The following is a 21,192-nucleotide window of genomic DNA, read 5'->3' on the forward strand; positions in this document are numbered from 1 at the left end:
TACTTAAATAACTTATGTACTAGACCACGATCATAAACAAATCGTCTAACGCTTAACCTAAAACTTAACTCCTTTGCTAGAACGTGTTGCGTGCGATGAATTTATCTAGACCTGATTTCCACTATCTTATCTTAACACTTGATACCTTTATTTTTTCAGTCGACCTAGGTAAGTACCTCGTTTGGTTTTAGTCGTGCTTTGTACTGATAACATCATTCTGCCAGTGCTTTTGTCATTGGCCGGATACTTTTTGAAATTTCGTATTCGTTTTTTTATTGATTCTTTCTTTACTTTCTTTGTGAGATATGTGACGTGATCAAGAAGTGTTGAGAAGAAGAAGTGTTTGAACATTGTGGAGAAATAACATAACTGAGTATTGGACATTGGATTATCACATAGTATAGCACAGCCATCGATCAGGTTAAAAAAGTTGATTTTTATTCAACATCCAAGTAAGAATTAAAGAAGCGAGAATTATTATGTCAAAACAATCAACTATCTATTCGAAATCTGTAATATTTTTTTTTACTACCTACGTAGACATAGTACCTACCTAACAGACAAGTCAGAACTTTCAACAGCTTATCTAACCGTATGAGTCATATGTTTAACTTTAGGTGGTTTATTGAATTAATCTCGGTTTTAGACAAAAAAAAATCTATGCAGTCATAATAAATAACACACGCGTATTCAATCTAACAAAAATGTTACATTTAAAAAACCCTGATTCGTTATCAAAACTGGAACAAGCAAATATCTTGAGCAATCTTTTAATTCCTATTCGGTATGTTGATAAACATTTACGTAAATAACAAACTTAAAGGCTCTTTATACGGGAATTTCTAATAAGATGTTCGCATCGTGTCGCTGCATTTCATTTGATGGTATGATACCTAGGTACTATTAATACGTAGACATTGTTATGTTTTCAATTAATAAAAGTTAATGAATGCGAAATATAAAATTACCCTATTTGAAACAGTACAATTTCCTTCAATATTTTAACAATTGGCTACTAATCCGTTGATTATGCCTCTGCCGACCGCTCCCTGTTCACCGCTGATAACATTATAATCGCAGATGCCAAATGAAGTTCGTCATCGATTTTGTTTATCGCACAACTCATGACATTTCCTAGTAACCACTGTAAAACTAGACAAACTCAATCCAAAATAAGAAAGATATCCGGGTTTGCTTAGAATTGTTACCGGATATACATAGGTAGTTAGATCACACATAATCCAAAATAATGTAGAGTCTAATAGGTTCCTACTTCATTGCGGAAGGGTTTATGGTATCGGAAAGATGTTTAGAGCACTCGCACGTCTTTTTTTGTTTGTAGAAGGAATTAAAATGTATTGGCTACCGTTGCTGGTGGGTCTACTCGCCAGTGGAGCCTACGGCCAACTCACAGCTCAATCCAGCGTAGCCCCAGCGCTAAGGGAGTGTTACACTGACACGCTTCTACAGAATCGGAATAACTTACCCCCAGCCACTATCAATGTCCTCATTGACATCATCCGGCATGTCGAGGACGCTCCCAATGTCAATATGGGTTTGAGGGAGATTGCTGTCTCGTTACTACACACGTAAGTCGTCTTAAGTTAATCACTTTCAATTGACAATGTTAAGTTATTACAATATTTTATTTAAATTGCATTGTTCGTTATTGTTTCTTTTTTAACCCCCACGCAAAGAGAGGGGTGATATAAGTTTGACCGCTATGTGTGTCTGTCTGTGGCACCGTAGCTCTTAAACGCGTGGACCGATTTGAATGCGGTTTTTTATTTGTAATCAGGTTTTCTAGCGATGCTTCTTAGAAAATCGGTTAAGCCGTTTTTGAGATATTGAACTATGAAGAGACAAAGTCTGGGGGGGGTCGGGGTTTATCCAACTTCTTGTTGGTTAGGTTATTAAAAAAAACAGTCTCCTAGCTAAGCGTAAGATCACTAAAAATATATTTAATATTACAATAATACATTGCGTAGGTACTTAATTGCACATTTGTGGAACAATAAGTACCTACAAGCAATGTTTTAACTAAGTACAAATTATAGGAATCACAAGTGTGAGGGATAAAAGAGTTTCTAAGATAGTAAGTTTTGAGAAGTGGTACATCGATTAGGTTTTTTGGTGGAATTCACGATTGGGGCATCGAAGGTGGAACTTACTGAGCAAGACAGAGCTAAGTATAAATTAAACTGGTCCCTAATTAATCGAGCGTCTACTTTGAAGAAACTGATGGAATATTTTTTAAATCTGTTTAGATTAGATTAGCGTCACACCAAATCAATAGCGAAGATGTTTTAAAAATTTGTTTTGAATCCTCTAGACGCAGTCGATATAATGGAATGAAGTACATAGGTTTTCCAGACTGTTAAAACATACTCCAAATAAGAGCGATCAAAACAGTTGTTGTTGTAGTTATAATTATCTTTATCTTTTAAATCTCTTAGGTCCACTTGTAGCAAGAAAACTCAATTTAGTGTTAAACTACTACTTTATTTTGTTGGAGGTCGTTGACCGTCAGTGGAGTGGTAGGTTTGCAGCAACTGGATTTAATTGATACACCAAAATCTTTGTAGCTCTATTTAATCCACATTAAAAGAATTACAAGTCGTCAGGAAGAACGATGCAAATACATAATTGTAAGAGTTAATGGTCAGAGTTCAAAAATAATATGTGGTCGCACAATGGCAGTCGAACCAAAAAGGGGAGAGGATATCATAGGGAGGTCATAGACACTAATAATAAAGAAAATAATAAAGTGGGCGCTAGACTGTCCAACAGATTTCATAATACTTCATTTAGTGTAACTACTACTACTACATGTGCATAGATTTATGTTTTTCTGTAAGAAGACTTAAACATTCATTAAAATATTTTTTTGTTACAGGTATAGGCAAGATGGCATAGAGTATCACCAACCGGAAGCTAATTTAGTTAATAATGCTAACATTTTACCTTACGCCCCTACGTTTCATTCCTTCCATCGCCACAGATTACTTCTGACAAAATTGATTCCAAATAATTTACAAGTATTAGAAAATACTACACTTTCGTCTCCCTTGAAGGTAGGTTATTTATCTGTAAAATTTTAGACATTTATAAAAAGCGAGAGTATGTACCTTTAACGAAGTTTTTTTACAGTGTGCCATTCACAACATGCTGTCCACTACTGTAGACGCGAGGGTTCAAGGAAATGGAAACTGCAACCAATTTTCCCAGTATCGAGCTCTTAGAACAGCACGCCAAGTATCAGACTCCGATATTGCTGATGATGTCGAAATTCTGGACCCAGCACTGCTGTACGTAACAAACATTTTTTTAAGATTTTTGGCATTGTTTAAAATGTATTAGCACTATTGTTTCTTTACAGGAATTCAAAGAACCGAATGGGCCAAATGAGGCAATATAATCCAAAAAATGATGTTGAGTACAACAACTATGGTAGCGCCAGGTCAGAGCGCCAGTTATTAGGAGAAAGTCTATGTCCCATCTTAACTGGAGTTGTTAGGACTTTTTGGGGTGAAGTCTCAGCTGGACACCTTATCGCTGGAATTGCAGCTGGTTCGGAGTCACAGCGAGTCTCGGTTCTAGAACTAGCAAAAGGCTCTGTTCTCAACTACGCTAACGCTCAACAAACGGTCTCCTCTGTTTTTGCAGCTACATTGTCAGGTAATATACAAAAAAAAAATGTTAAAGTACATTTAAATGCTGTAATTGAAATACTGACAAACATTTAACTTTTGCTTGTAGGAGATTTGGCAGAAGCTGTTCTTATACAAGGAACTGAAAGAGGAAATCCCACAATCTCTATTGGCGCAACTGGTTACTGGAATAGCACCCAAGCACTCAAATATTTTATGTTGCGCAACCGAGTTAACATTGAGATGACGGATCCCGAGATTCGAGGGGACATAGATGGTTATGTTTTGGGCTCTAACTTAAACACCCCTCTAGCAACATATGGCTCCTTGAAATTATCTCAATTACTTGATATGTATTACTCAAGGGTAAGAATGATAATTCAGTACAAAATTTACTCTATGAGTAGAATAGTACTACGTTCATGTAATGTAAGGCTACATTTAAAACGTAATTGCTTATTCCAGAACGGCGTTTTCAATTTAGAAACTAGGGCATGTAACCGTCGAAGCCTTATGCAGCAATACATCACTAATGCTAACCTGGTTACTGAAACTTACACGTTCGCAGCTGCTTTGGACACGCAAATGCCCCTCAGAGGAACAATAACCGGGGGTCTAGATAGTTTAGTCGACAGTGCAGTTACTAATTTCCAGAGTTATGCTTGTAAGTACGAAATTTATTTCGATAGCTTCTAAGAACTAGTGACTGACGTGCAAAGGCCTAGATAACGGAACCAAGTGGCAGTGTAAAATTAGTTCAGTAATACACTTTACTTTAATTGGTTATTTTTATTCTTCTAGCGAGCATCATGAATGATTTGAACTGCGGCAGCACCGAGTCTCTCAGTATTGATTATCGTTTGAGGACGAACCTTTACCTGGTAATCGATTCTACGTGGCAATATGATGTTATATACCCAGCCATTTCATATCTCTTGGATTCCATCGACGTTAACAAATTTGGATCAAGTATTACTTTATTGAATGCCTTTGATGGAAGTATTGTCATCAATACGACGTGGTCATTGGCAGATTTCCATTCAGAGTACACTCTCATCAAACACCAGTCGAGTAAGTACAAAGCCGTCCTGCATGCCTTGGATGTTATGTTCTTCTATTGCTATAAATATATAAAATAAACCGTTATAATATTATACACCTATATACTTAACTACTGATCTAAAAAGCCTTACACTACACAGCAATCCTTAACATTATTTAACTCTTCCACAGTGTTCACGGGTGTGAATCTACAGACCTCCTTGACCAATATCCGTACCCTCATGCATGAGAGACTTGAAATTGATAGAATGCACAATTATGTTGGTGGCAATGCAACAGTGCTTCTCTTCCTACTAAACTCTGGAAATCTACAGAACAATGACCAGATCTGGCAACAGGCACGAATCTTAAACGAAACTGTACCGGGTAAGTATACTAAAACCATTTAATTTTTTGTTTGTTGTTGTTATTATTATTTTTATTACATCATCAGTCCTAATATATACTGTGTATATAACACGACGACTTTACATTTAAATAAACTGTACTTAATTTACAGATCTGAGAATTCTGTTTACTACTTCAACCAATCAGATGGATAATCTATGGAACTTAGTGCGCGATATGCATCAAGACATCCACACAATATCCCTCACTACTACGGTAAACCATGTCGAAGCTTTGGCGCCTACGCTAAATCGGATCCAGCAAAGTACATAACATTTTACCTTACCTATTATTTCATAAACACATTGAAGTCATTAAGCAATGGGCATTGTTAACTGGCTGTTAATTTTCCTTTTATATTATTGTAGCTGGAAGAAGAATAATCAATCCCCTCTGCGGCGCAACATACAATCGAGAGATCAACTCGGGATCAAGAACATTCGAAGATTTCGTTGAGCCTAACTATATCAACTTCTATGCGATAAGCCCCAATTACTTCTATAGCAATAATGAAAACCGAAGGATCCGCATATCACGAACTGGAGCAGCGATGGGAAGTCTGGTTGTTTGTCACTCACGCTCTGTGACTCAACCAAGGTATTCATATCATCACTGTTTCGGATGAGACATTATCCAATGGTCTCAAAGATGGTGTCACATAAATACATGATTCATATTTTTCAGACAAAACGCAACATCCCATGGCCTCGATGAAAACGCGATTACATGCCAGACTATAGCGACAACTGGAAATGTAGAAATCAATTTGCGGAATCCTTGTGATGGGTTCTCAACCATCAATTCTTGCCCATTCTTTTATGTGTCTGTACAATCCACCACGAATGGCGTCTCCACATTTAGTGCTACATGCACAGGTAACAACACAAAGTACATTTAAGTATATTTAAGTAAATCTTGATTTATATAATTCATATGTCTAGAATTTTGCATGCATTTGTTTCATTACTTTGACGACATTATTTTGGAAGTTATATGAGCAGCAGACGTCCTTAAATCTTCCAGGGACTGCCAGACACCTAAACTAGACTAATTGATAGTAACTCTTATGTAAAAAATCTTTTCTTCTTATTTTTACAGACTCAGCGTGCAGATTCCCGTACAGTGTAAGGTACAACGTGCAGATTGAAGATTTCGGCTGCTTCAGTAGTTCTGCTAGCATCGGAGCCAGCATCATAGTGATCGTAGCTGCCCTCTTCATCAACGTATGCCGGCCATCCTAGAGCCTATTTCCAAAGTTTTGAATACTTATAGATTATTTCCTTTTCTATTGTAATAAGGCGAAGATTATCAAGCTTTCTAGCAGTGGCCAACTTTTGTATTTATAGATAACCTAATGTTAGTTATATCATTTTAGGTGTTCTGAAACTTTCGAACTCTCTCTAACTACTCTGCTCCCTTGAAGTGTCATGCACAGTTTGTTTTATGAATTACAACGTTCTTACTTTGCTGACCTCTCCCACCTAAGTATCGTAGTAAGATTATATTGTATAAACTATTTAAGAATTTGGAAAGTACTACTAACACATATAAATAAACTTACTGACTTTTTCATTAACAAAGTAAGTTTTAGTTAAGTTTTGATTATTTCGACAGGGTAGCAATTAATCGTACCTATGAGATAAATATTTAAGGAATATTAACTTTACTACATCAAAGTAGTTATTTATAAGAAGGTAGGTTAATACGTAACCATATTGAACTATAAAAATGTGTTTTGTACAAAAATAAAAGTTATTTTTACTAGTGTTGTTATTTATATATGTCCAGTATTTTTATTTCATTTACTTTGGGACTAAATAAACAGAAGGTACAGTGAAAATAAATACTATCTTAAAAATATCCACAATTCACCTAAGTCTGTCCCTGCGGAAGAGTGCCTAAATGACTGGTTGCATTTCTGTGCTGGATTGTGATGCGGATGCCTAATCGTTGGGTGAGAAATGCATCAGCCCTACGGACATGGGTCCAGTCCAGGCAGGAGTGGCGAGACAGACGACCGGCAGTCCTAGTCCTGCTGCAGGAGAGGAGAGTTGTACCTACCCTATGTCTTGGAGTCTTATATGTGGCCCTAAACAGAGACCGACTACCTACCCAAAAGAAATTACTTAATAGCGAGGAGTGTATACTTAAAATGTTTTGATGGGCTTGGAGCCAAAAACTAAATTCCTTCGCATACGAGGCGAGCAAGCGAGCTTTCTCCTTTTTAGACGAGTAAGTATCCGACGGCAAAATGGGTCGTCCCGAAGCTTCGGACGTGTTCTGTTCACTGTTGGGATCTTCTCGGACAAGCCATCCTTCAGGCATTTTCTGCATCGGACAAGTAGGTACCTCAAATTCATAATCACAGAATGTTGAGTAAAGAATTAGTGCTAGACCCAGTGCTGGATTTATATTTTGTTTGAGTGTAGGCTACTTTATTTCCGCCGCCCCATGTACCTATCTAAAATAATAATTTTCTCCTCTTCTGAAATTTGCCGCCCCTAGGACGTTGCCGCCCCTAGGCCGCGGCCTATACGGCCTATTGACAAATTCAGGACTGGCTAGACTATTTGAGTAACTAAGTATAATTTTCATGAAACATATATATTTTGACGAAGTTAACGAAGAGCACTAGGTAGGAAGCACACATGATCAAATTTCAGAATTATTTATGGGACATATCGAAAATACAAACTGAGACATGGATGCACAGAAAAACCAGAAAAAGAGACCAGCGCTGGGAATCGAACCCAGGTCCTCAGCAATCCGTGCTGCGTGCTATAACCCCTACACCACCGCTGGACAGGAATTTAGACACGAATTTTTCCTATGCATACATATCTCAGGTTGCTTATTTCTACTACGCTACTTATGCAGCAGCACTAGCGACATCTATGTTTCGCTCTCATCGAGAGGGTTTATTTATGGGACCTTTAAAAAAATCTCTCCTTCGCCTTCATTCCCGCTCTCTTCTGCTTCTAATCCTCCTGACAAATTTTTTTTTTTGCTGTAAATATTTAGGTGCTAAGTGTACCTACATTGAACTATATTGGATCTCGAAACTCGCCTAAGTCAAAATTTTCAGGCTTGAAAATCTAAAAATTACACACAAATCTAGTGTTTGTTTGTTGGTCGTAATACTTATACCTAATCGAATATTTATAAGTTATTTGACAAGCAGAGAAATCAGAAGAGAACGAGACATGCATCAACAACGTGACGGAATCACGCTGTTCGCAATTGATACTAGGAATATAAGCAGGACATTAAATGTGATAATCGTTAACTAGGCCTGGTCAAAATAGGTACTTATGTTTTTCAAGGTGGATGTGATAAATAGGTAGCTAAGCGACCATTTATATTATCAACCTGCTCTACACAGATAAGATTGTTTCACTTGAATCCTTAAAGGCGATAACAATATATTTCTGTCCCTCATACACAACACAACGATATGACATAAATCAGTTAACTGGTTAAGTTAATTTCTAAGTGCTTAGGTTTAAAGTGATGAATAAAATGATTAACGTGGTAATTTTAACGGTCCTATTACTAAGCAGTGTGGTGAAAATAAGTGGCCAGGGTTATGGCAAAACTCTATCGCCATTTTTAATGGAATGTTATAGTGAACCCAATTTACTGGACAGAAACAACTTACCACCAATGACTTTACCCGTGATGTTGGATATTATAAGAAAAATCGAAGATCATCCAAATTCCGTTGGGGACATGCGACAAATATCGACTGCCATAGTTTTCATGTTAGTATTATAAACTTTATTAGGTATTTTGTTACTTATAATGATGAATACAAGTGTTTGTTTGCCCTGCTCTCCCGTAAAAAAGTGATAACTCAGAAAACTTTCATCTACACGATTATTTCATTTAAAAACCCACCATTCTCTGTTTAAAGTGAACAAAAACGTGCAAACAAAGACATCACAATTTTAAGTTCATTCCAAGATTATTATAAACAATTAAGTACACAGATATTCGAAAAGATTTGAAAGAAATTAAGCATTTATTTAATAAATAACACGTAACTTAATATACATATACAATAATTATCAAAAAAATAATTAACTCTAAAAAAAACCTGCAAAAACTCTGTCGGTTACTAACTTGAAATAGCAGTTTACTTTTCATAATAAACCTAAAAATCTCCAGATTGCGATGTTTTTGTATGAGTCATGAAACAAGATTATTACTTACTTTTACATTGTTTTAGGTTTCGACAAGACGGTATAGTCTATGATCCCACAGCAATAGTACAGCAATCCATAGTGCCATATAGTCCTACTGGATTTCCAATATACAAAAACATGCTTTTACTAACGAAACTTTTGCCAGTGAACCAGTTTCATTTACCAACTGACAGTCTTACTCCTGAGGAAAAGGTAATAAATAATTGAAGTCTACTCATAATGGTTTGACTCATAATTACTTACATAATAAAATAGACATGTTTAGTGTATACTGAAAATAATGTTGGATTCTTAGTATTTTAAGCGGAACATCATTAGAACAATAAAAAAATTAAGTTGAAAATTCACTTGACGATCGGATGGCCAAGTGGTTAGAAAACCTGACTACGAAGCTTGAGGTTGAGGGTTTGATTCCCGGCTGGGGCAGATATTTGTATGAATAATACGAATGTTTGTTCTCGTGTCTTGGATATTTAATATGTATCTATTTAAGTATGTTTATCCGTTGCCTAGTATCCATAGTACATGCTTTGCTTAGTTTGAGACTAGGTCAATTGGTGTCAAGTGTGTCCCGTGATATTTATTTATTTATTTTTCACACCACCTGCTCGACAATACCTAATTATATATCGCAAGGGTTCCGTAAACAGTTCAGTAAAAGTTTTTCTTTAAATTCCTCTAATATAACTTTTTTTTGCTGAATGTACTTTATGCCCCTATATAGTTACCAAAGTACTCGTCAAAACGAATCAAACGAGTCCAAACTCGATGCGGTCGTGTCGTTTATCACAGAGTTCCTATGGTCACCCGCTAGCTTTATCATCAGATCAACTCCATGTTATAATAATATTGCATTGTCATTATATAATTTTCAGCTCTATCGGTTGAAGATATCCACTTCAAATTTGAGTTGAAAGATTCCACCCGAGCAAACATAGTTACATTACACTGCAAATAAAAATAATATGCTTGTTTGTAATAAGTTTTTATTAAAAAAAACATTTTTAATACAAGCTTTTTTGCCGAATGTACTTTTTATTGACTGTAGGTACTTGCAATGTCTGTACCACAATGCCTGTACATATCTGTACCAAATTTCAAGTCGGTACTATTAACTATTGAGGAGCTCCTGCAGAGACGATCCTGGCAGGACCACCAAGATGTCACTACCAGATTATTGTATTGTCACCAAATTTACATAAGTACTATGCCAAATTTGAAGTCAATCGGACCACTGGAAGTGGGCAGTAGTTCTGGCTCTGGCTGTTTGCTTTGTAGGTTCTGGCTGTTTGCTTCCGAAACCATTCATTGAGGTTTGTCGTTCATAAATTGCTTATTAATTTTGCACAAAAACGAATAAACCACACAATCAGACAGTCACTATACTATACTACACTATCGAAGCTTTTATAAAACATCATTAAAATCGCAAACTTAAAGGTAAATATTCAAACGACATAGCTAGCCTAATTTGCTGGGCTAATAACGCCTAGCAACCAAAAAACGCTAAAAACACGTTTCTAGTATGACGACCCTCTTTAATTTGTAACTTTATTTTATTTTTTGTATTTGTTGTTATAGCGGCCACAGTAATACATATTCTGTGAAAATTTCAAGTGTCTAACTTTTACGGCTTAAGAGATAGAGCCCTGTGACAGACGGACGGACAGACAGACAGACAGACAGAGGAATCTCAGTAATGTGGTCCCGTTGGCACCCTATGGGTACGGAACCCTAAAAAAGTAAATTGAAAATACAAACTGAAATAAAGATGCACAGAAAAACCAGAAAAATAAGACCAACACTGGGAATTGAACCCAGGTCCTCGGTATTCCGTACCGCGTGCTATACCGCTACACCACTGCTGGTCAACGGTACACACACTCATATCTCAGCTTGTTTGTTTCTTATTTAGCCACTTAAGCAGTGACGCTAGCGACATCTATACCGTAGCCCTCATTGAGAAACTTTCGGCACTCCATTGGAACCAACCGCTCACCCGGACAAGAGATGTCGCTACTAATCAATCAAATTAAGATTGGTATCATTGGTATTATCGGTTTTAAAATTTTTGCACATATACTTTCCCGCGATACTTTTTATTTTTTATTTTTAAAGTACACGACACGACTCATAATGCCATTTCATTAGAAATAAATGTAATTAAAAAATATATTATATCAATAAAAAATATAAAGTTAAAATACAAATTAAGCTTTGTATCAGTAAATTACGGTGTAAAGTGCTACTGAGCGCTTTTTAGTTAATTCAGCCATTTTATTTTGTAACCCTTTTTTTAGTTTCAATTGTGCTTGAACTCTAAATGTTAAAAAAAACAGTGACACTGTTCGAGACATTTTTAAAGACACTGCTACTTCCTAAATTAAATCTTAGACTAGGACTTAAAAAGAAAAAAAGGTAGAAGGAATTTGATCTTCAGGAATATTTGGCTGTTTAGATTGACTCATTGTAGTCAAAACGTGAATTTATAAAGTAAAAAAAACAACACAGTAATGGAGGCTTCATACAATTTCCGGAAGTGTTTTTTTTTTAATTTGTGGCAGTCTCTAAGGAAGAACTTCGCGGACTTGTTTGCGACAGATAGGCGGACATTTCCGAGCATAATTGGAGAAAAAATATAATACACCTAATTAGAAATGAAAATAGTATTTGAATAAGTAAAATACCTGGGTGATCCAACTTTGCACGGGCTAAAGCTCGATAATAAGCTTTTTCCCAGCGATAGGACCAAGCTAGATCGATTTATCTGTCATCCCCGAAAACACCGACAATCGATTTATCTGTCATCCCCGAAAACACCGACATACACCAAATTTCTTCGAAATCGTTGGAGCCGTTTTCGAGATTCTGATTACAAGGATTGCAAGATATACAGGGATTGCTAGTTTAAAGGTATTAGATAGATGATACTTTTTAAAGTAGCTTTGGTTGTTATTGTCTCGTAAAAGGTGAGAAAAAGTAGAGTATACTTATATATATATATATAAGTATACTCTACTAAGTCTCTAGTAAGTATATATATATATAACTGATTTTGCCTTGGGCGCGCTTAAATCCATCTTAATTAACTCACAACTCACAACACCTTCGCTACGCTCGGGAGTTAAATCTGGAGTCCTTCGTTACTCTCAGGATTCAATATCGCGCCCGTGACATAAAACAGTGCTTTATCCCCTTGGTATACAATCTACTATTTTTACTTGTAAGTAAAAAACACACTTAAGTGATTTAATGTCAGTACGCATCAAGTGTTTTTATTTTTCAGTGCGCTTTGCATTTCATGGTCTCAACAAGTTTATTACTCAACGCGAGAGGAGACGAGGAATGGACTTGTAACAGTATATCTCTTCCGAACAACCAAAGCGCGCGATTGGCATCTTACCGCGAAGCTGATGACGTCGAAGTCATTGATGTGAAGTGAGTGAGTAATTTTGAACGAATCAATGAGTTTTCAAGTAACCAGGTAAGTACCTCTTTTGCTTCATAGGGTGTTACCACAGTACTATTATTGAGAGAAATGTAGTAAGGTTATCGTGTGTAGTTTCTTCCTCAATCGATGTCCCAAGTTTTCGCCTCTCTCGCAGTCAAAGAGTAGGTACACGTTTTTTCGAGTTACGAGTATCATAGGTTTTAGTAGATTCGTCATTAATTAAAGTTTTTTGACCAACATCTCTGCAATAGCCAACTTTTGAGCAGTTAACTTCATGACAGACTGAGTTGGCTTTTTAGTCCTATCCACGGCCGCATTTTTATTTCGGATGAAATTTCTACTCCTCATATTAATACTTAGTTCTGTCAAGTTCTGTGGGTGTTATCATTATGTTACAATTTGATTCATATTTCCAGTGGCACAAAAGACCACCTTGGTCGGCAAATCTTAGGAACTAGTCGTTGTCCTGTTGAAACAGGTGTCGTTTCGACGCCTTGGGGAGACGTGTCCATGGGACCCGTGATTGCGGGCATTTCTGCCGGACTGGAACAGCAAAATGTGTTGGTGTCTGATCTTGTCACCTTGAAGTCAGAGTTTACGAGCACCAGAATAGTTGTTAACAATAGATATGCAGCCACAATAGCAGGTAAAGTCAACATATCTTTATTCAATTTAGGCTATAACAAGCACTTGTGAATGTTTAAAAATCTACCACTGGTTCGGTAAAGCCTATATTATGAAGAAACCCACAAGAAACCCAATCAAGAATATTGTAGAAAATAATGATTTACCGTCTTATTTAAAGGTGATATCGCCGAAGCTGCTATCCGACAAGGGATGACAAGGAACTCAATAACGGTCGGTGCGACAGGAGGGTGGAATAGTTCATACGCCAACCGACATTATTTTCATGTCCGCACAACTGATTTAGAACTAACGGACGCCGAAATTAGAGGAGGCTTAGACGGTATCATTCTCAGCGAACTTGGATTATCTAATGCTAAAGTATTTCCGGAATTAAAACTGTCTCAACTTATCGATATGTATTACACTACGGTAAGAAAATAAGTTTTTAAAGAAGAAGCTTAATCAGTAAAAGTAAAAAAAATAACAGGATCACGGAACTGTATCTAATAGACTTAGCTATATTACGTATCTTAATAAGGGCACCGATGTTAGTGGCTCCTCCTTCACCAGCAAATAGCTACATTTTTAGGGCATGGCATGATTGATACTGTTTACTGTCGTACTTACGAGTGTAAACAGAAATCATTAATAGTAGATTGTTCAACAAGGGACTAAAACAAGCCATAATGATACGAGATGTTTAGCCACCCGAGCATAGCGAGGGTAGCTATAGTTCGAGTGGCATTATGGTTGTTTAGTCTCGCGTTAAACACTCTACTTTTCACTTTGAATGCGAGGGAAAAAACAATATTTTGTTCAAAACTACAATATTACTTTTTAAAAACGTACGCTCGACTAATGGACAGGCCAACTGTTCAAAATTCAAATAGCAAAAAAAATTTGTTACGCCGTTTTTTCTTTTTTTTATTGTTTATGAAGTTACGCTTTACAAACTATTTTAAAACTAATTGGACTATGCATAATAAAATGAATTAATCCTTAATATAATTGAATAGATTCATATTCCTAATCATTAATAGAGATTCACGAAATTAAATCGTGTTTATTGAAATATTCTTGCACAGTTGTAATTTTGAGTTTATTTCCACGCCTAAAAATCCTCCTTTTACAAACACCGTTTTGGCTGTTTAGGGGTTTCCAACGTAAATTATAAAAAATATATACTTTAATCCCTAGAGAATAAAATGGAGCTTTAGTCCCGATATGCAGAGACTAAAGTAACATTTTAAGAGCATGAGAAGTGAAAATGTATAAACTAGATATATCCATGAAAATTACTCTTTTTTTAGAATGGTATCATGCACGAGGCCAGATTTAGAGCATGTAATCGAATAGTCCTCATTCCAGAAGTTGCATCAACGGCTCTGTTGATAGAGCAGAGCATAGGACCTGCAGTAGCTCTTTACCACGCATCTCCCTTATCAGGCACTACCAACTTGAGAGGTATTGAGCAGTTTGTCAACAATACTGTAGCAGCCTTTCACTCTTACATACGTGAGTAAAATGATTATGATGCTGACATTAATAAACGAATTCTTACTATTTTTTTCCGACTTACATTTCATTTGTGTTAAATTTTCCAGCTCTAAATATTCGCGATCCCGTGTGCATTGTATCTGTCAGCCAGGTGCTAAGGCCCATAGTTAACTTGATACTAATAACCTCAGAAGCAAATCGAAATCTAATATCGTATATTATTGACAACATTGAAGTTGGCAAATACGGATCGAGTATAACTCTGCTACATCCAGAAACTGGTGAAGTCATTGTTGATAAAACGTTTTCGCCGGCAAAATTCTATACTGAATTTGCTTTGAGATACAGTGCTCGGTTTGGTAAGTTCATAAAAATCAGCAACAATTTAAGATTTCTGACTTTCTATTAACTACATAATATTGTCAGCATTCTGTTTATACTTCAGGGACGCTGAATATTGTCAATGGACTACAATCATTACGAACTTTGGTAACGAGGCAGGCAGAATTAGATAAGACTGAACAATACGCTGGAGGAAATGCTACCGTAGCCTTGTTTCTGTCTGACACCATACCACTAACAGGTGACGATTGGAATCGGGCAATGCAACATACCATGTGGTTAAGAAACTTTGCGCCAGGTAAGTTTTATTATCATTTAGCATGACTAGCTGAACAAATTGCCTTTATTTTAAACAATCTCTAACTTTTCAAGTATATTTTCCAGATTTACGTCTCGTTTTTGCGTCATCGTCATCTGGAAGCGAAACAGTGGCTCCGCTACTACGTAGCAGGAGCGATTTCATTCCAGTTACTCTATCAACGGCAAGAAACTTCCCTGAAACTTTGTCTTCTTTACTGGATAATCTTAAATCAAGTCGGTGTTTTTTTTTTGATCTCTTGCGAAAGCTGTAATTTTTCTTTTAAAATTTTTGTTTCCTTTAATGCTCTCTTTTACTTTTAGGTCCACGAAGGATAGTAAATCCGTTGTGCGGCATTGACTGGGTTGACCGTAATTCAGGCACTATAGGTTTTGAAGACTACGTAGACGCCAATGGCATTAATTTGTACAGATTGATTCCCAATTACTTTTTCGTCAATAATCCTTCGCGCCTGTTACGGATTCAAACTCAAGATGCAGGTAGCCTTTCGGTGTGTTATTCGAGGACTGATTCCTTTCCAAGGTGAGTTTTATCAACTCATATTAATCTGTCATCTCCCAGAATAACAGGATCAAAGGAATTTGGGCACAAATTTGTACCTCTGGGAGAGGACAGGTTAAATAAAGTCCAAGTATATTTTGTGAAACAATGAAATAATCGAACAAACGAGTGACCTGATAAAAAGTTTGCATATCCACAATATTTACAGAAACAACAAATTTGCTTAACACGATTTCATAATTCATTTATTGCATGAAAACTGGTATAGAAAGATAGAAGGTAAATACAAAAATAATGAAGTACATGACCGTATACCACGCGCCATATAAATCTGCCTAAAATTTCATTACTTAATACTCAGTTTTGACGCATTTTTACGTTACTCCCGGATTGTGTTCGAATCGCTTAACGGTAAAGTGCCTTTCAATTATTGGAATTATACCTTTATAGTTTTTGTGTGGCAATGAACTTTTAGGCAAAGTTAGGCGGCGGAAGGTATAGTCTACCATATTCATGGTGTATAATATTGAGTTAAAAAGCAGCAGCATAGCATAGCAGCAGCATATTCAAATAGCAGCATGTTTTTTTTATCTGTATACCAGATTCCATCTTGGTCTTACGCATAACGCATATTTAGTGAGTTCAATAGAAGCCCCAGAAAGTGGATCGCACTTGGACAGCGTTGCTGTACTTACAAGATACTTACTACCTACTTCTAATATTGTTTTGCCAGGCGTAACCAAACCAGTGGAACCGTACCAGGAGATGTTATTTGCGAATCTGTGACCAGCGGGAACGCAGTGGAGATCAACTTAGCGGAAGCATGCTCTCAAACCGCAACAGTGGAACGCTGTAGACCGTTTTACCTAACCGTTTCTTCGGTCTCTGTACCATTGACGCCTCAATGCAAAGGTAATCAATCAAAAAACAAACTTAACAGTATTTGTGATCATAAGTAAGTAGGTATCTACAGTCCGTTAGCTCTTAGAAAAACCTTCGAGTTTCTGCGGAAATCGGAAGGATTCGTGTCGTGACATAACCTAACCTAACCAACAAAATTTCAAATTTCTAAATTCAAATGATTTATTCAGTAAATAGGCCGCAATAGGCACTTTTACACGTCATTTTTAGGGTTCCGGAGCCAAAATGGCAAAAACGGAACCCTTATAGTTTCGCCATGTCTGTCTGTCTGTCTGTCTGTCTGTCCGTCCGCGGCTTTGCTCAGAGACTATCAATGCTAGAAAGCTATAATTTTGCACGGATATATAAGTAAACTATGCCGGCAAAATGGTACAGTTAAAAATTCAAAAATACTTTTTTTAGGTTACCTCCCATAGACGTAAAGTGGGGGTGATTTTTTTTTTCTCATCCAACCCTATAGTGTGGGGTATCGTTAGATAGGTCTTTTAGGGGTTTGCTAAGACGATTTTTCGATTCAGTGATTTGTTTGCGAAATATTCAACTTTAAAGTGCAAATTTTCATTAAAATCGAGCGTCCCCCCCCCTCTAAAATCTAAACCGGTGGGTGGAAAAATTTGAAAAAATTCAGGATGGTAGTAAGTATATCAAACTTCAAAGGAAAACTATAACGGCTAAGTTTGCTTGAGAATTATTAGTAGTTTATGAGTAAATAGCAGCCTAAGGTATAAAATATACCTAAACTTGGAAGAAAGTACGAAATCCTTAGAAAAATATTACTTAATTTTTTCGTAATGGCTACGGAACCCTATTTTGGGCGTGTCCGACACGCTCTTGGCCGGTTTTTAAACAACCAGCGCTTTCGGAAAGACAATTATTGCCAAGAAGAAAGCGCCGCAAGAAACTTGGCAGAAAGTCATTTTTTCATAATTATATAATTACAAATAAAATATTTAAAAACTATATTATACAATTAACGAAAAAAATACAAAAAATAATAATAATTAAAAAACAGGGATGTATGGGGTCCCCTTTAGTTACAATACTAAACACTAACTATATCTAAACTATATCTACGTTCAGTGGAAGTGTATAATGCTTCCACCGTTATAAATTTTAAAATAATAATAATAACAATAATTTACGAAATTCGAAAATCGAAGTTCGTATCGTACCGTCCCTCTCACTCTCCTATAAAATAATATAAGTGTTGGCGGGACGGTACGATACGAACTTCGATTTTCGAATTTCGTAGTAAGTAAAGTAGCCAGCAGGGCTACTCTGAAACTCGAAACTCGAAGTTCGTGTCGAGCGGTCCTTCTCGCTCTCGTATTAAATAGTATAAGTGTCAAAGGGACCGCACGGCACGACACGAACTTCGAGTTTCGGAGTAGCCCTGCTGAACCGCATATCACGATCGTGTGTCATCTTCAATACCCAAAGTATGCTTCTAAAATCCGAAGGTTTTTTTAGGAGCTCGCGGACTGTACCTATTTAGCCACTAGATACATAAAACCCATCGGTTGAGTAGGTACAGTCGTCGAGTCCTTTAGATGCTGGCTAGCTACTACGAAACTCGAAACTCGAAGTTCGTATCGTGTATCGTATAAGCGTCAGAGGGACCGCACGACACGAAGCCTCAGATTCGCATATCAATACGACGCAAATGGGACTAAATATTATATGTAGGTACCTACCTACCCGCAACATCTTGTGTCACACTCACTTACTTACGGAAAAATTTTAATCCGATTTTTTTACTCTTGCATACAATTTTTTACTCCTTTAGCTTCTCCTGGCAATTACAGACACAATAAAAAATAATTAACCAAATGGGTGCAACCGTTCTGCAGTGATGCGCGAACATGCGTTTCTTCGAGGCAGAAGAAGAATATAGGAGATTTAAATTCCTATTAATTAATAGTACTTACCTATTCTTTGTTCCAGACTCTGGATGCCGTTACCCCAATGACGTGAAATATTTAGTAGCAGCCCATGAACTAGGATGTTACAATAATGCAATGAAACACACACATAATTTTATCGGAATCTTAATATTTTATGCACTTTTGAATATTATTAATAAATAATTTAATAAAATGACATTTTTAATTTTGGGTTGAGAAGCCATTTTAGATAACTTCCTGTCCAGGCAGATGTAATACAACCTACTAAGGACCGTAATCCGTAGGAGAGTTGGAAGGGTGCATGGGTAGGTGGGTATGTACATAGAATGTATGTACTCGTCTTATGTATCCGGGCTTAGAAACTTCGATAGTGTGATGTAGAGCAAAGAACATGAATGATCAGAGATAAACCGTGAGGTTGTACCTTGGCTAAACCGCTTGGCAGTCAATAGCAATATACTGTACTGTAGTCTTTGCACAGAGTACATAAACCTAACCTAACCAACAAAAAGATGGAAAACCCCCGACCTTGATACTTCAAAGTTCAATATCTCAAAAACGGCTGAACCGATTTTGATAAAACATGTCTAAGAACCATCGCTAGAAAACCAGCTATCAAATAAAAAACGGCATTCAAATCGGTTCACCCGTTTAAGAGCTACGGTGCCACAGATAGACAAACACACACACAGCCACACATAGCGGTCAAACTTAAAACACCCCACTTTTTGCGTCGGGGTTAACAAAAAAACCGTTATAGATCCACTTTTGCTCTGTAGCCATGTATTCAGCCATGTTGAATCTTAATGCTTTTATATAAAGTTCATTATACCTATGCAATAGGTATTAGTAATTTTACTTTTATACGAGTGATAGGTACTTTTTTATACGCAGCTGTCATCTTTAACGCTACTCCACCAAAGTTGGCAGCACAGTGTTTCCAATTTTTTTTTATCTACACCCATATTATATAGAGTAAGTAAATCCTCCATTACCTATGCATTTAAAAACCATAGATACTTAATGACCATCATTACGACGAGACATTGGATTCTATTATGAACACGGCCGTATCGTAATGATGCGTTGTTGTGAGCATTTCCAGCAAAATTGGTTTCAGGTGGGTTTCAGTAAGTATACCTATGTACGTACACTGAGTCACAGAGGCTTACGATCTCTTGTTTTTTCTGTCCTGTGCTACAAACGAATCTACGTCTAAATTCATATACTCAACACTGCCATCTAGTAGAAGTATTTGTAGACCTGAGACCACAGATTACTAATATGTAGCTTGTATTTCAACGCACTTGTATTGTGGTTTGTATTTCAACGCACTTCACAACTTGTAAATGATGGCCACGCACGACAATATAACTCTAAACTACCAACGGAATGTCATAATTATTTTCATGCATTGATAAAGTTTTATGAAAATATTCAGTAGAAAATAAAGTCGAAAAGTTATGAGAAGAGATTCCCGATTTTTAAACCGGTTGCTAGCTTTGTAGACAGAAACGCGTTCGGTTACTTGTCAGTTGCGCTGTCACTGTCACGAACAGCTGATAAACAATCAGTTGCTTTTGCGAAACGGAATTCGATAAAGTTTTATTTTGCATTATCTCTTACAATACTAGAGCTTTAATTTAAGTTAAGCATGTCCGGTGAAGATTGTGACGCCTTGGACCGCGGTGATAATGATAGCCAGAAATCTGATAAAATGTTCACGTTAAAGAAGTGGAATGCAGTTGCAATGTGGAGCTGGGACGTTGAATGCGATACCTGTGCCATTTGCCGCGTCCAAGTCATGGGTAAGTATCTAACTGTAAACTGTTGTTTGCTAAATCGGTTCTGCTGTTTGCTAAAAGCATGACGAAATAAGGTCGTAAACATTCGCTATGTTTCTGCAAAACCAGTAAATGCCACACAAAGTGTGTACTGCTGCATAGTGTGTCAAAAATTATAACATGACATTCATGACATGACAAAACTAAAGTACTTACCTATGAACACAACAAACGTCACCGATATTTGAAATATCCCATTTGATTGCAAAATGTATTGTGAACAATAGTATTAAAACTTTAGGTCCTGTTTTTATTCACCTCTCATATGCAGCAGCAGGTCGTCGCGCGCGCAGCGGGCGCAGCTCGTGGGGCAGACATACCTACCTAGTTCTAGAGGATTTAATATATGGATAAAGATAAAATATTTTATGCAACTGTATGTAATTAGGCCTTAAAACACTCATTTAGGACTAATAGTAGTTTCTGGACATTTCCCGTACAAAAAAAAGTTAGGGACTAATGTAGTCTAGGACGCGTGATGG

At 36.8% G+C, this 21,192-nt stretch overlaps 3 protein-coding genes across 4 annotated transcripts in view; all 3 read left to right on the forward strand.

Moving 5' to 3' along the window:
* LOC141438100 (uncharacterized) lies at positions 1 to 6,864 on the forward strand. 2 transcript variants are annotated; one of them, XM_074101774.1, is made up of 13 exons: positions 1 to 452; positions 1,343 to 1,589; positions 2,897 to 3,074; positions 3,151 to 3,308; positions 3,380 to 3,678; positions 3,760 to 4,016; positions 4,116 to 4,314; positions 4,452 to 4,721; positions 4,884 to 5,078; positions 5,212 to 5,364; positions 5,468 to 5,696; positions 5,784 to 5,974; positions 6,198 to 6,864. In XM_074101774.1, the coding sequence occupies exons 2-13, from the start codon at positions 1,354 to 1,356 to the stop codon at positions 6,338 to 6,340; spliced, it is 2,508 nt and encodes an 835-aa protein (XP_073957875.1). In that variant the 5' UTR covers positions 1 to 452; positions 1,343 to 1,353; the 3' UTR covers positions 6,341 to 6,864. The 2 variants fall into 2 exon arrangements, with proteins under 2 accessions (XP_073957875.1, XP_073957874.1); XM_074101773.1 differs by having other exon boundaries at positions 1 to 420.
* Positions 6,865 to 8,530: 1,666 nt separating this feature from the next.
* LOC141438102 (uncharacterized) lies at positions 8,531 to 19,062 on the forward strand. The gene is made up of 12 exons (XM_074101775.1): positions 8,531 to 8,860; positions 9,328 to 9,496; positions 12,591 to 12,742; positions 13,172 to 13,401; positions 13,561 to 13,811; positions 14,693 to 14,897; positions 14,987 to 15,238; positions 15,325 to 15,519; positions 15,606 to 15,755; positions 15,843 to 16,062; positions 16,775 to 16,953; positions 18,907 to 19,062. The coding sequence occupies exons 1-12, from the start codon at positions 8,610 to 8,612 to the stop codon at positions 19,047 to 19,049; spliced, it is 2,397 nt and encodes a 798-aa protein (XP_073957876.1). The 5' UTR covers positions 8,531 to 8,609; the 3' UTR covers positions 19,050 to 19,062.
* A 1,337-nt stretch (positions 19,063 to 20,399) lies between these two features.
* Positions 20,400 to 21,192, forward strand: part of Roc2 (Regulator of cullins 2) — a 65,344-nt gene continuing 64,551 nt past the window's right edge. The window contains exon 1 of the mRNA XM_074101780.1: positions 20,400 to 20,674. Within this exon, the coding sequence (XP_073957881.1) occupies positions 20,521 to 20,674 (154 nt within the window). The 5' untranslated portion in view covers positions 20,400 to 20,520. The remainder of the gene's footprint in view (positions 20,675 to 21,192) is intronic.

Source organism: Choristoneura fumiferana, chromosome 18 (assembly GCF_025370935.1).
Source record: "Choristoneura fumiferana chromosome 18, NRCan_CFum_1, whole genome shotgun sequence".
Taxonomy (NCBI): Eukaryota; Metazoa; Arthropoda; class Insecta; order Lepidoptera; family Tortricidae; genus Choristoneura; species Choristoneura fumiferana.